Source organism: Mixophyes fleayi, chromosome 3 (assembly GCF_038048845.1).
Source record: "Mixophyes fleayi isolate aMixFle1 chromosome 3, aMixFle1.hap1, whole genome shotgun sequence".
Classification (NCBI taxonomy): Eukaryota; Metazoa; Chordata; class Amphibia; order Anura; family Limnodynastidae; genus Mixophyes; species Mixophyes fleayi.
In genome coordinates, this window is record NC_134404.1 from 331,550,671 (window position 1) to 331,564,023 (window position 13,353).

The 13,353-nt window shown below is 41.0% G+C and overlaps 2 protein-coding genes across 2 annotated transcripts in view; one reads left to right on the forward strand and one right to left on the reverse strand.

The window, feature by feature from the left end:
• Positions 1 to 10,002, reverse strand: part of GPATCH2 (G-patch domain containing 2) — a 108,717-nt gene extending 98,715 nt beyond the window's left edge. Inside the window, exon 1 of the mRNA XM_075204259.1 lies at positions 9,863 to 10,002. Within this exon, the coding sequence (XP_075060360.1) occupies positions 9,863 to 9,912 (50 nt within the window). The 5' untranslated portion in view covers positions 9,913 to 10,002. The remainder of the gene's footprint in view (positions 1 to 9,862) is intronic.
• Positions 10,003 to 10,226: 224 nt separating this feature from the next.
• SPATA17 (spermatogenesis associated 17) overlaps positions 10,227 to 13,353 on the forward strand; it is a 131,838-nt gene continuing 128,711 nt past the window's right edge. Inside the window, exon 1 of the mRNA XM_075200760.1 lies at positions 10,227 to 10,315. Coding sequence (XP_075056861.1) covers positions 10,248 to 10,315 — 68 coding nt within the window. The 5' untranslated portion in view covers positions 10,227 to 10,247. The remainder of the gene's footprint in view (positions 10,316 to 13,353) is intronic.

The window sequence follows — 13,353 nt, forward strand, 5'->3', positions numbered from 1 at the left end:
AGCTTGATTTGACTAGAATGCATGAGTATCATGCACGGGTTAACTTGTATAAAAGTAAAAGCCTAGCGGCGTGTGTTAGTGTGTGTGTGGAAAAAACTATTTTCTCAGAAAGGGCTCATCCAATTGACCTGAAATTCGGTATACTGACATTATTTGACAAAAAAAATTAGAATAGAGAAGTCAGTTAACTTCCATCATCCCCCCTTCCCCCCGTGGGAGGGGTAGTAAAGGCTAAATTTACGAGTTGAGGGCTCAAACTCATTTTCGTGAGGTAAATTTACCTTAACACACATTAAAAAGGGCGCTTGCGTCGGGAAGTATCGCTCTTCCCCTGGCTAGGCCCAAATGCATGACAAGAACCTTTTTAAGACCTTAAGTAGCTTGATTTGACTAGAATGCATGAGTATCATGCACGGGTTAACTTGTGTATATATATATATATATATAGGCCTAAGCACTTGTGCCTATGAAGACATTACCCTGTTTGGCATTAACGGACGCCAAGAACAAAAGGGCTCTGGAAACAAATTGTTCATTCACAAATCTGGATTACAGCAATAGATCAGAGCCTCTATCAATTTCTGCACACCCTATCACTGCACAAAATGGTTCTGTTATCCTAGAAACATTAGCTCCATCCGTCTGTTGTTCTGACCGGGCTAATGTAAGACACAGATGTGTAACTCAGAGCAACAGAAAGCTGCACCATGGTGATAGAGAGGGATTGTACTGGACAATCTCACATAGCAACACAGTGATAATATGCTTCAAGCCACCGTCACAGCTCACACTTACTTCTAGGGGTATATTTACTAAACTGCGGGTTTGAAAAAGTGGAGATGTTGCATATAGCAACCAATCAGATTCTAGTTATTTTGTAGAATGTACTAAATAAACAGAATCTGATTGGATAAATAGGCATAAGGAAGCAGGTGATTTCTAATACTTCCCAGTAGGGGGCGTGTTACTCTGTATAATGCACAATTTATTGAACACTGAAGTGAAGCCATGACATAAGAACCCACCTTTCATACAGAAACTGTTTAGCATGCTTTATACATATATTAGCATTACCTGTATTATATTGCTTTTACACTATAGTGAAATTATGCCACAGGGTCAGCCTTTAAACATAACTGCAACGTGACTGACTGCAAGATCATTTGAGAGTTACTAAGACATGTGTTATATATTGATAAGATTACTACACAAGATTGGCAGGAGTTTTTTTTATAGCAGGAATAATGATAATGGAGTAGAGACTGATAATTTCTACATGGTTTTATTAACTCGAAGAAAGATAACATCAACGCCAATAACAGTAGGAAACAACAATAACATCAACGCCAATAACAGTAGGAAACAACAACATCAACGCCAATAACAGTAGGAAACAACAATAACAACAGGAAACACCAACAACATCAACGCCAATAACAGTAAGAAGCACCAAAAGTACCAATAACAGTAAGAAGCACCAAAAGTACCAATAATAGTAAGAAGCACCAATAACAGTAAGAAACACCAAAAACACCAATAACAGTAAGAAACACCAAAAACACCAATAACAGTAAGAAACACCAAAAACACCAATAACAGTAAGAAACACCAAAAACACCAATAATAGTAAGAAACACCAAAAACACCAATAATAGTAAGAAACACCAAAAACACCAATAATAGTAAGAAACACCAAAAACACCAATAATAGTAAGAAACACCAAAAACACCAACAATAATAATAGTAAGAAATACCAATGGCCAGCATGCAACCATAACGGAAACCCCGATGGCCAGCGCACCACCATAAAGGGGACCCCAGCGGCCAGTGTGCCATTTTTCTGGGACCCAAAGGGCCCTACCCACAGTAATACACCCTGACATCTACCCTACTCCCACCTATACTGCCCACACTAATGTATCCTCACATCTACCCTACTCCCACCTATACTACCCACACTAATGTATCCTCACATCTAGCCTACTCCCACCTATACTACCCACACTAATGTATCCTCACATTTACCCTACTCCCACCTATACTACCCAAATTAATGTATCATCACATTTACCCTACTTCCACCTATACTACCCAAACTAATGTATCCTCACATTTACCCTACTTCCACCTATACTACTCAAACTAATGTATCCTCACATTTACCCTACTCCCACCTATACTACCCAAATTAATGTATCCTCACATTTACCCTACTCCCACCTATACTCCCTATACTAATGTATCCTCACATTTACTCTACTTCCACCTATACTACCCACAATAATGTATCCTCACATCTACCCTACTCCCACCTATACTACCCACACTAATGTATCCTCACACCTACCCTACTCCCACCTATACTCCCTATACTAATACATCCTTACACCTAGCCTACTTCCATCTATACTACCCACACTAATACTCCTTTACATCTACCTATATAGTAAATAGCAAAGAGAAGGTTACAAAGCAATACATTAGTCATTTATAAGTGGACATTTAAGCCGACAACGCTGAATGCACTTTCGGTCAATTCAATAAACTTTTCTGAAGGAGAAAACAAACAACATAAAAACCTAATTAGCTGCCTAAACAATTTAGCAGAGCTACACTAATGACTTGCTATGCGATCATATTGCACAGCAATATCACGTGGGTTCCATGAATGAAAAGGTTGTAAAATATCAACAAAGGACAACTATGGGAGTTGCTATAAATGCATCACTAAATTGCCGACTGGACCAGTTGTTTGATGGTCATGCCAAATGGCTGAACAGTAGTCTTGTCAGCATCATTAGGGACTCCGTAAGATTTAAGCCAATTATTGGGCCAATGACTTGATAAACGACCGTTCGGTTCAATATCACATTATCACATTAGTGTGTACACCAAACGACAACAATTGCTGTGCCAAAGCTCATCGTATCGTTTCAATTGATTTTTAAACTGAACTATAAATCTCCTTCAACGATGGAACAATGTCATTCCAAATCTGCAGTGTGCATGCACTCAGGACCGACCGTGTCCATAGATCTCCATAGAGCTTATAGAGTCACCATCTTTCAGCTGATGGTTATAACAGATGAAGAGCACAGATCTGAATATAAATCGTGTATAGTGTGTACACATGAATCGGCTGCTTATCGGGTCTTTTTTTTCTTTTCTTTCTGTCGTCGGTAAAATCGAAAGAAATTTTCTGCAGTGTGTACCCAGCCTTACAGATTGACATCTGGTCAACAAAGAAGAAAACACAGGCCCGCCTGATCAAATCCTTATCTGTAGTTCTAACAGCTTCCTGCATATAATTGGTGATGTCTAGATAAAGGTGTGTTCGGAATAGAAGACAACTTTTGTAAATACAACCATTAAAGCCACAGAACAGATTAAAAAAGCAAAAAACAAAAGCAAGAATGGTATATAGAATTTAAGACTGTATATATTATGGAGTCAGAAATGTTGATTCATGGCAACAGGTGTAATTTAGGGTTTAGAGGTCTCCCCAGATGTGCAGAGAGCCAGCAACATGCAACATAAATATCACTGGTATGAACAGAGAGAAATCTGGCTGGATAGTAACTGAACCGTATACAGATAAGACGGACAACGCTGGCTGACCTAACAAAAGATTTCTAACCATTGCAGATACATGTATATATATATATATATATTTGGGCTAAATCGGCTGGATCGCACGAGGGCCTATTATTAAAGCCAGTAAATGATTTTTTGGGTGTGCCTAAAATGATTAATCACTTTTGATTTCCTAATATCTGTGCCAATATCACTCAATGTTTGAACAACAAACAATGTTTATCTAGAGGGCTGTTGCTCGTTGGTTTGCATAATAACCTTCTTGAAATCACAATTAAGCTTATATGCCTCAAACCACATTTTAGCAATGACTACATTAGTAATTTTGCAACTGTATCTATCGCAACTGCAGACTGGCAATGTAGCATCAGAGAGGTTGAATGTCAGGTCAGCGTAGGTCTCCAAAGAAATCTGCTGGACGGGCAGAAGCTTGTATAGCAGGTCTCATTAGACACCCAAGTTTACAGGTCGTTCAACCACTGTGGTGCGATATAGCTGCAGAGCAAATCACTACTCAAGTCTTCCTTTGCTGTTTGTTCTTTATTTTTAAAATATTCATAGATTACAATAGTAACCACATGCTAATACCAAAGCCATTTTATATAGAAAAGCATGAAAATAAAACAAGGAATTACCTTCGTTAATAAAATGAATACGGGACAATCTCTAAAACACATTTGTGCTAAAAATAAATAAATCTGCAGGTAACCAGGTTTCATTCACCTACCGAGGCTGCAATGCCGCTGGATGTAGATACTTGGTGTTCCCTACAGATAACTGGATTGTTCCTCCATTTATTAATAATGCTAATTTAATTTCATGCTTGAGATCTGAGGTGAGGTGGAAAGATCAGCGAGTCACATTAACTTAATTGAGCTGTGTAGAAACGTGAAAACAAATCCGCAGTGTGTACACCCCGGCTGACCTGGAGGACCGTATAACATTATCATTCACCTTGAGCGGGAGGCGCGAGCAGTCCGATCGGCGATTTGTTAATTCTCTTTTATAATTTAAAAGACATTGGTGCTTAAGGGGACCTGAAATGCATAAAAGCATTAAAGTGTAACCATTTCTGTCTTTTCTTCTGGTATATTAATAACGACTCGGAGAAGGAGACGTCTGGGGACCATCTACAATCTCTGTGCAGAATGGACTCGTACTGCTCTAAGTTACTTATTACTGACGCCACACGGACTGGGCAGCTCATTAAATGTTCATAGGCCCAGGGCCATGTCACATGATGGAAAGGACAGCGACAACGTATGTCAGTTCCGACAGCGCTTGACATTTGGTGGAAATCAGCTCTCGCGCTCCCGGTAGGGATAGTGTGAATGCGAATATATACAGAAGGTAGCGTGTAACAGATGGCGCTGTGCCGCAACCGACAATGGGCAAGGGGTCATTGGGGGAGATTCAGCGCGAGGTGTCTTTGGAACGTCTACCGAGACAACTCGCGCCGGAGATTTTACAGGAATCTCTGCTAATTTTTTATCGCACCCCGTAGTGGTGCACAAAAAATTGTGTAAAAGAAATTTACAGGGGAAACACAGAAATAAGTTAAAGCTGTATAAGGGATATATATGATAAGTGAACTGTATTTTAATGGAGACCAAAAAAATGGGCTTTACACTCTAAGACAATTTGGAGATCACCACGTTAAGCTCTCCCGTCACCCTCCCTTGTTGGCAGCCTGTAGCTAAACTGTTAATTTTTTTATTTTGGTGCAACAATATTGCTGCACTATGCATGACAGATAACCCTTAATGGTGCACAGAAATTGATAACTTAAGATGTGATGTACATCTCATAGTTTCTTTGGTCGCTAATGTATTATTTTTTAGGATTGTGGTGTTATTAATTACAACGTCTAACTCTGCTCCAAAACAATACAATACAGATAAATACATTTACAATTACATTCACATCTGAAGAATAGAAATACTTGTTATTCAACTTGGCTTCGGTGGCATTCTGTAAATATGGAATATAACAATGTACACATTATAAGTTACGTAAAAGATCATGGATTAACTGTATTGAGCCGTGTGAACAGAAAGATTGTGCAAACAGTAATCATCCATTTGCTACTAGTAAGAATAGACAGTGGTTACAAAGTCATTGGAGGTCTACCTAAACATTTAAGACTATATAGCTTGCTACACACTAATGCAAACTACTTGAGATGCGATTTTAGTAATGATTTTACCAACGACTGGAAGTCCCGATGATCGTGCGATACATGTGTACACACCTACACAATTCACCTTCAGATCTATGATCTTCATCTCTCATAACCATCTGCTGAAACGATGGTGGCTCTTTACACTCTACAGGTATCAGCCTACGCCGCTGGTCGCGAGTGCGTACACACTTAAACATTTGCCTGATGTAGTTCCATTGTTTACAGAGAATTGTAGGAAGTTTAGAAAACCAAATTGACAGATGCAATGTGCTTTGTTACGATAAAACATGATCGTGGGAGCGTACACAGTGTTGCAATATCTGACCAAACTGTCGTTTATCGTGTTGTCTGCATGATAACTGCGTTAGTGTCTAGCCAGCTTCACAATAATAATAAAAAGTACAGGAAGAGAAACAGAATACATAACATTTAAATGAATGTATCACTTAAATCATTATAAAGCTCCACCAACGGCTCCAGTAGCCAAACCAATACAGCACTTCAGATGTGCCTAACTGTGACTATCACCTGCTTCTTTATCTTTAAAGCTTCTCCTACACTGTAGGACCTACAGTATGGTTCGATATCCTGTAGTTTTCCAGCCAAATCCAAGCTCACAGTGCCACTAGCCCCAGGATCATTTACCAGTCCGCCACACACATGGCAGGTTGGCCCGTGCTCAGGACGAGTGGACAGATCACATGGGGGCATGTTAGTGCATTTGGAAGATGACAAAGCAGACAGGTCATTAGTGGTCAACTTCCAACTAGATTTACAGGCAAGGCAGATAAAGATCTGATCGGAATTGTTCACTATTGTGCATTAGAATCAGTTTGGGTCCTTACAATGCGATTTCAGGCAATTATTCAGCGCTACCAGCATTACCCCTAAATACAGCCTAGAGCTTAGATTTTTCCCAATATTTGTACGTTTCAAGCTAAGAGAAATAATGAAATCACTATTAACAAGGATGCATAGTGTGTTTACACATCACAGAAAGAAGTCAGAGTATGAGCTACACAACCATTATGCAGAGTATTTTGGTTGCATTTGATCAGTAAAGAAAGCTCCGCATACAACTCAGTGATATCACTACCTGCCTTCCATGGCTTAATTTCTGGAATGCCCTGATTTGTACATGTCCCAGAATTCCATAGTTTAAGCAGCTATTTTAGACTGACTGTGGCTCCCTAAAGTATCTTGCTGGTTCGCATAAGTGCTCTTTCAATTTCCTTAGTGATCCCCATACTAATTTGTTTGTGAGTATAGACCAAAAACCTGTACATCAATTAGCATGATTTCACCAATTTGATTTTGGACCAGACGCTTGTATGATCAAACCCATAAGTGGCAATAACTGTGAAAAAATATATTATTTCTGTAAACGTACCACAACATGGAGCCTTAATATTTAGGTATTATTAACTTTCAACTGCAAAGCACAGTCCTCTCACCTACCCTACAGAAACATCTCAGTCACCACCAATGAAGCATGAAGGCCTACCTCCTGTATGGTATGTGCAACATACCATTTGCTAGCTCTGCATAAAATCTTACTTAGTAACGTTTTTTTTTTCTTCTCAATATTTCACTGAAAAATAACCAGTCATTCCTGTAACCAGTTAGTACTGTAGGTTGATTATACCAATATCCAAAGACTATATTAGTTGAGTTTCAGACTTTGCCCAAATCCAATTTTTAGACCGAACATGCCATTTTGCAGAGGTGCTGTCAATATAAACTTCTAGGTCCGCTTTTGCTTTAGCATTCTGTACTGTATTTGTGAATTTCACATTTTAAATTAAAGACAGCTGAGAGAACAATGATGTTAATTTATTCTGCTTTGTGGTGCGGTTGGGGTAAAATAAGGAAGACGTTTGGGCAGAAATAGAACTTTCTTCCCTAGAACGTCTCTTTTAAGACCTAGGCGAACCTAGGCACCCTTAGGCAACCAATCAGATTCTAGCTGTCATTTTGTAGAATGTAATAAATAAATTATAACTAGAATCTGATTGGTTGCCTAAGGTTGCCTTGAACTGAGAAAGTTTGGGATTCACTCTCCTAGATTGTTTTCAGAAGAACAGTGTGCATATGGCTCATCAGAATTATAGCTATATTTTACATACAACCTTAACTTTAAACTCTATGGTCATAAGATTCAGGACTTTGATTCAGGATTCTGATTTTCTGCCACTTTATATGAATATTGGCAACTTTTAAAATTGCCACGTTTCTGGTTTTCACACAACAGGCCAAAAAAAGATACCTGTTTCATTTACCTGTGTGTCATTTCTAGATGTTTTATCCAAGCATGACTTATATTGTTACTTTAGCACCACATGAACTCTCATGAGTCACAGACAATATATAAAGGATTTGTACTGTAAAATCTCTCATGGTCAGCTTGTGTACTGATTAACAACTATACATAAAACATTTACAGTATATGTAAATACTAGATGATCGTTATTTACTACAAACTGGATTTTATCTCCAGCTGCACGCTACAAACCTATAAAACATCATCAGCTATTTATATAGCGCGACTAATTCCATAGCCGTGTACATACTCGCTCACATCAGTCCCTGCCCCTATTGGAACCTACAGTCTAAATTCCCTAACACACACACACACAGACACACACACACACACACACACACAAATACTAGGGTCAATTTAATAGCAGCCAATTAACCTACTAGTATGTTTTTGGAGTGTGGGAGGAAACCGGAGCACCCGGAGGAAACCCACGCAAACACAGGGAGAACATACAAACTCCACACAGATAAGGCCATGGTCAGAAATCGAACTCATCAACCCAACGCTGTGAGGCAGAAGTGCCAACCACGCTGCCCATATTATACATAAAACAAAGCAAAGGTCCCAAATACGGTCCTGTGCCCAGCTTTTAGAAATGTATTTTTAAAACACAAGCAAGTTGATGACTAGTTCATTTACTAGGATTGTGCCACCCGAGATGAAGCAGAAAGAGATCTGGTCTGTATGGGCACCCACTGAGAAACCACCCTATACAGGACCAGGGCTAACAATTAGATCCCCTGTGGAAATTAGAACCCCACAGCAGTTAAAACAGTTCCAGATCTTTAAACAAGAGGAGAACCCATCTACAAATATCAAGTTTAAAGGATCTAGGCAGCCATGATACAAGCAGATATAAGGATGACAGAACCACAAGTAGCCACAATAGCATCTCAGTGTTTAGAATGAGAGGGCAATGGATGCCCTAGGGCTCCCAGATACTATGATGGAAGTATTCATGATACCAAATATTAAGATGGAAAAATTTACAGCAGCTGTGATGTTCCTCCATCTGTGGCTTCCCGACTGCCCTGGGACCCATTTTTGATAAAAAGCGGGACTGCCACCTGCCCTTTGATTCTTGAGTACTAAGATAAGAGGACACCTGGTAGCACCGACAGCCCCAAATATTAGTTTTCCATGACCCATGGCAGGCATGACACCCCCTGATCTTACAATAGAGTGGGAGGACCAATGGAAGCCCTGGCATACCCCAAATATTTGTTTTGGATGACCCATGAACCCACCACATCACCATTTATTTATACAGCGTCACTAATTCCGCAGCGCTGCCCCACTGGGACTTACAATCTAAATTCCCTAACATACACACACACTAGGGTCAATTTTGTTAGTAGCCAATTAACCTACCAGTATATTTTTGGAGTGTGGGATGAAACCAGAGCACCCGGAGGAACACGGGGAGAACACACAAACTCCTCACAGATAAGGCCATGGTCGGGAACTGAACTCATGACCCCAGTGCTGTAAAGCAGAAGCGCTAACCACTGTGCTGCCCAAAACACATCATACAATAGGATGGAGGATGGACTACCAGAAGTCATGACAACCCCTAAGATACCAGTTTTTAATGACCTGTACCAAGCATGACACCCCTAATTTTACATCAGGGTGTGAGGACCCCTGGAAGCCCTGATACCCCCAAATATTAGTACTGGAGGGCATGACACCTCCAGGCCTCACAGTAAGACGTGCAGACCAACCCCACACAGGTGTGACCAGTATCAGCCCCGAGCTCACTCACCAGCTGGTTCCCTTATTGGCTCGGATGTGTTTTTTGGCCACGCCAACCATGAACAAAGCTTGCGGTGTCCCCCCGGATCACAGCCAAGTCAGGGCAGCACACACAGCCACCATGACGCTTCCGGAACAGTCCCAGCGACCAGGAGCAGAGGGGAGCGGAAGTCGGAATGTACCATTACACGGACACGGCGCGAAAAGGAACATCATGTGTTTAACGCATCGCGAGTATATGTGTAACACTGAAATATAATTATAATTCAATAAAATGTCAACTGTTTGCATGTCTAATACGGCATCTGATTTTGTTTAGAAAGCGTGTCTTTATCTCCCTCCGTCTTATGTGGTACAGTCCCGTCTCCATGGAGACGCGTCCGTACACTGGGGACATGGCCACCCATAGGAAGCTCTGCAGTCACCTGTCCGACCTCCCGATGGAGTATTTCCTAAAGTGCAGGTAACCCCAGCGGGAAGTACCCAGCCCTTAGTACCGGCAGTATACCGGGGGGGATTGGGGCTCCCGAAAACATTTTCATAAGTTACTCAAGTAAAGGCTAGTTAGTCATCTGTTGCTGAACTACAACTCCCATGATTACATGCAATTATACACCTGTCACTTTTTTGCTTGAGAATCATGGGAAATGTAGTTCTGCAGTAGATAGGGAGTTGCTGATAATAAGTTTGTGACTGGGTAGGTTTAAAAGTACAATATAAGTTATAAATACATGTTTATTGGCGTCTCTAGTTAAAACAGCAATCCCATGAAAAAATCAGGTGTGCTTTTTAAGCAAAACTAGCTGTGATAGGCTATGAGAACAATATTGGTAACTGCCATATTCAATTGTATTTTTTCTTCAAGCTGCTATTAATGATTTGAGATTCTGGTTTACCATGGCAACCACAGACACATTGCACATCATGTAATGAGCAGAGAGGCTTGGGAACGCCACTCTGAGCTCTGTCTGCACTGTGACATTCCCCTGAGAGTTCTGAACCTGTGTCTGTGTAGCAGACTGTGTCTGGCAGCCATTTTTGTTTGCCAACCAGAGAGCTTTTGAAAAGGAGATAAAAAAATTTAGGATAACTAACAAAAATCAGATGCCTGCTTAAAGGTACTTAACTTGTTGAACCGTCCTCTTAGACGGTTCAGCGTGTGGCGTGCTTAGATGCATCCTTGTCCTTTGAAAACATTTTAAAAAATTACAGTCAAGACTTTACAACTGTAAACATTTACTTTATTATCTGGCCTAGAATACTGTAAAAGTAATTATATGTTTATGGTAGGGCCAGGATAGTTCAAGAAAAGCAAAATATGCAAAAACTAAATTTTTATTCACTAATTAAATAATCCTTACTTCTTAAATGTTACTTTTTCTGACTTCTTATTTATATCTTAATGATGGATGAAATTTTACAGCAAACTTGCTGACAATTGGAAAACTGGTGGTATTTCTATCTGTGTTTTATAATTTTTTTTCCCAAGGTTTGTGTGTGTGGCTGTATGCCATACATGTCTACTCTCTTGGAATGTCCCAAAGTCTCCTGGATTAGGGCGAGATTTTCCTGGACCCCTGTGAGTGCAGGCAATTCTCCTGGAAAAGTGCTTACCTGCCTGCTAGTTAGGTGGGGATGTCCAGCGATGATGGGATTCGCATAATCATATACCTATCACAGCCCACTTGAAAGTAACTAGGAAGCAATATATTATGTCTGTCAGACATCAGTACTGCTGTCAGTGTCTGGGATGTATCAGAATCACCAACTGATATTAGCGCCACTGAACAAGGATGTGCGGAGTCTAACGTATCCCTGGTGATCAGCAGGGACCCCCACAAGGAGGTTTGGGCTTGGCTGCAAGGAATACGCAGGTCGCAGTCCTCCAAGACAGTTACCAGTGTAGTGACTGAGAGAAGTCAGATGATCTGGGTCAAGCCAATCAGGAAGAGACAGCACCAAAGGAGGATCCAAGGAGAGGTCAGACAAGCCGAGGTCAAACCAAGAGATAACTATACACAGGAAAAATAGCTGGAGACAGGAGTCCTGATACTAAGGCATCCTAATGGTGCCAGAGGTGAGTATAAATAGGGTCAGCAAGGAAGTGGGCGGTCAGCCACACTGACCGCTGAGTAAAAGATAGCGTCCCATAGCGCATGTGCAAGGGCGGCCAGGGACACTGCGTATCTGTTGCTTAGCAACAAGATGCCCCCGGTCGGAACTACCAGCCTGCTGTTCCTGCTTCACGGAGGAACAGCGGGGACGGCACCTGGCAATGTCATTGGTTATTTGAGCTGGCCACATATTCTGCATTATAACCTAACACATACATCTGTGTAAAATTGAATTGGTGGCTAAAGTGTTTTTTCGGCAGTCAGACCATGCTCCAGCTCCCAAATAAAGTTTTGGCATCTATATCTGGGGGAATGGCTCCTGAATTCTACATTATTTTAATAAACTCTGTTCTACTAACATCTCTGATTACTAGAGGAAGTCACCACAACTAATATACAGCTGGCGGTTCTCTTATTGGCTCATTGTACAGTGGCTGTGGCAGGGGTATACAATAAGGGATGCTGCAGCTAAGGGGCCCAGAGATGTAAGAGACCAGGCAGTGACCCTGCCAACTCCCCTCCAAATCCACTGCTTCCCACTCTCTTCTGAGTGGTCCGTGCACATTGGGTGCATGTGCCGGACCACCCATGTCCAGGAGAAGCCTGTTGCTCTGCTGTTTTGCAAGCAGAGCAGGGGGCCCAGGAGGCTGGAAGGGCATCGCTGGGCCCCTACCCAAATTATGCTATGACCCTGCACGGTTCCTACCCTGCTATTTGGCAGCCCGCTGTATGAAGCTATGAGCCAATAAGAGTGTCCGGTGCAGTACGGTGGTTATGTCTGCCTTGGGATTTGTCCAAGAAAGAAGACCTTGACCCAGCCTGGCATTGAGTACTCAATTGGGGCCTGTATTGTATAGCTGCCCCCGGACAATAGGAACTGCATAGTATCTTCTAACATCCTTATGTTTCACTGGTGGACGGGCGTTATCACATAAATAGGTCTTTGAAATAACAATTGTTTACATATTTCATTGGCTGTATAACCACAAAGCAAAGACGCAAGGACCACTCAGACCCTTTTTCAGCCGTCTGCTCTGATACATCTGTTTTTAATATGGGTTCGATGTATTAAAGAAGAGGTTTTATACTTTATTTTTGGTTGTTCATTGGCTTAAAGTGCAGTCGTCTTTTGGACGCCTTTTTGAAACATCTTTATCTCGTCATAGGAAGCTATATCCTTATTTGTGAAGCAATCATATTGTCACCTCTAGTGATGTGGGATAATGTGACATAGCAGTGTTGTTTCCCATAAGCACATTGAGAGCTGACAAAAACTGACCACTTTGGCAGGCATTGAAAATGTAACTAATTTTAGTATTTTGTTTTGATTGTATTCACTAAATAAAGAATGTTTTTTTCATTATATGTATCTAATGTGTAGCAAAAC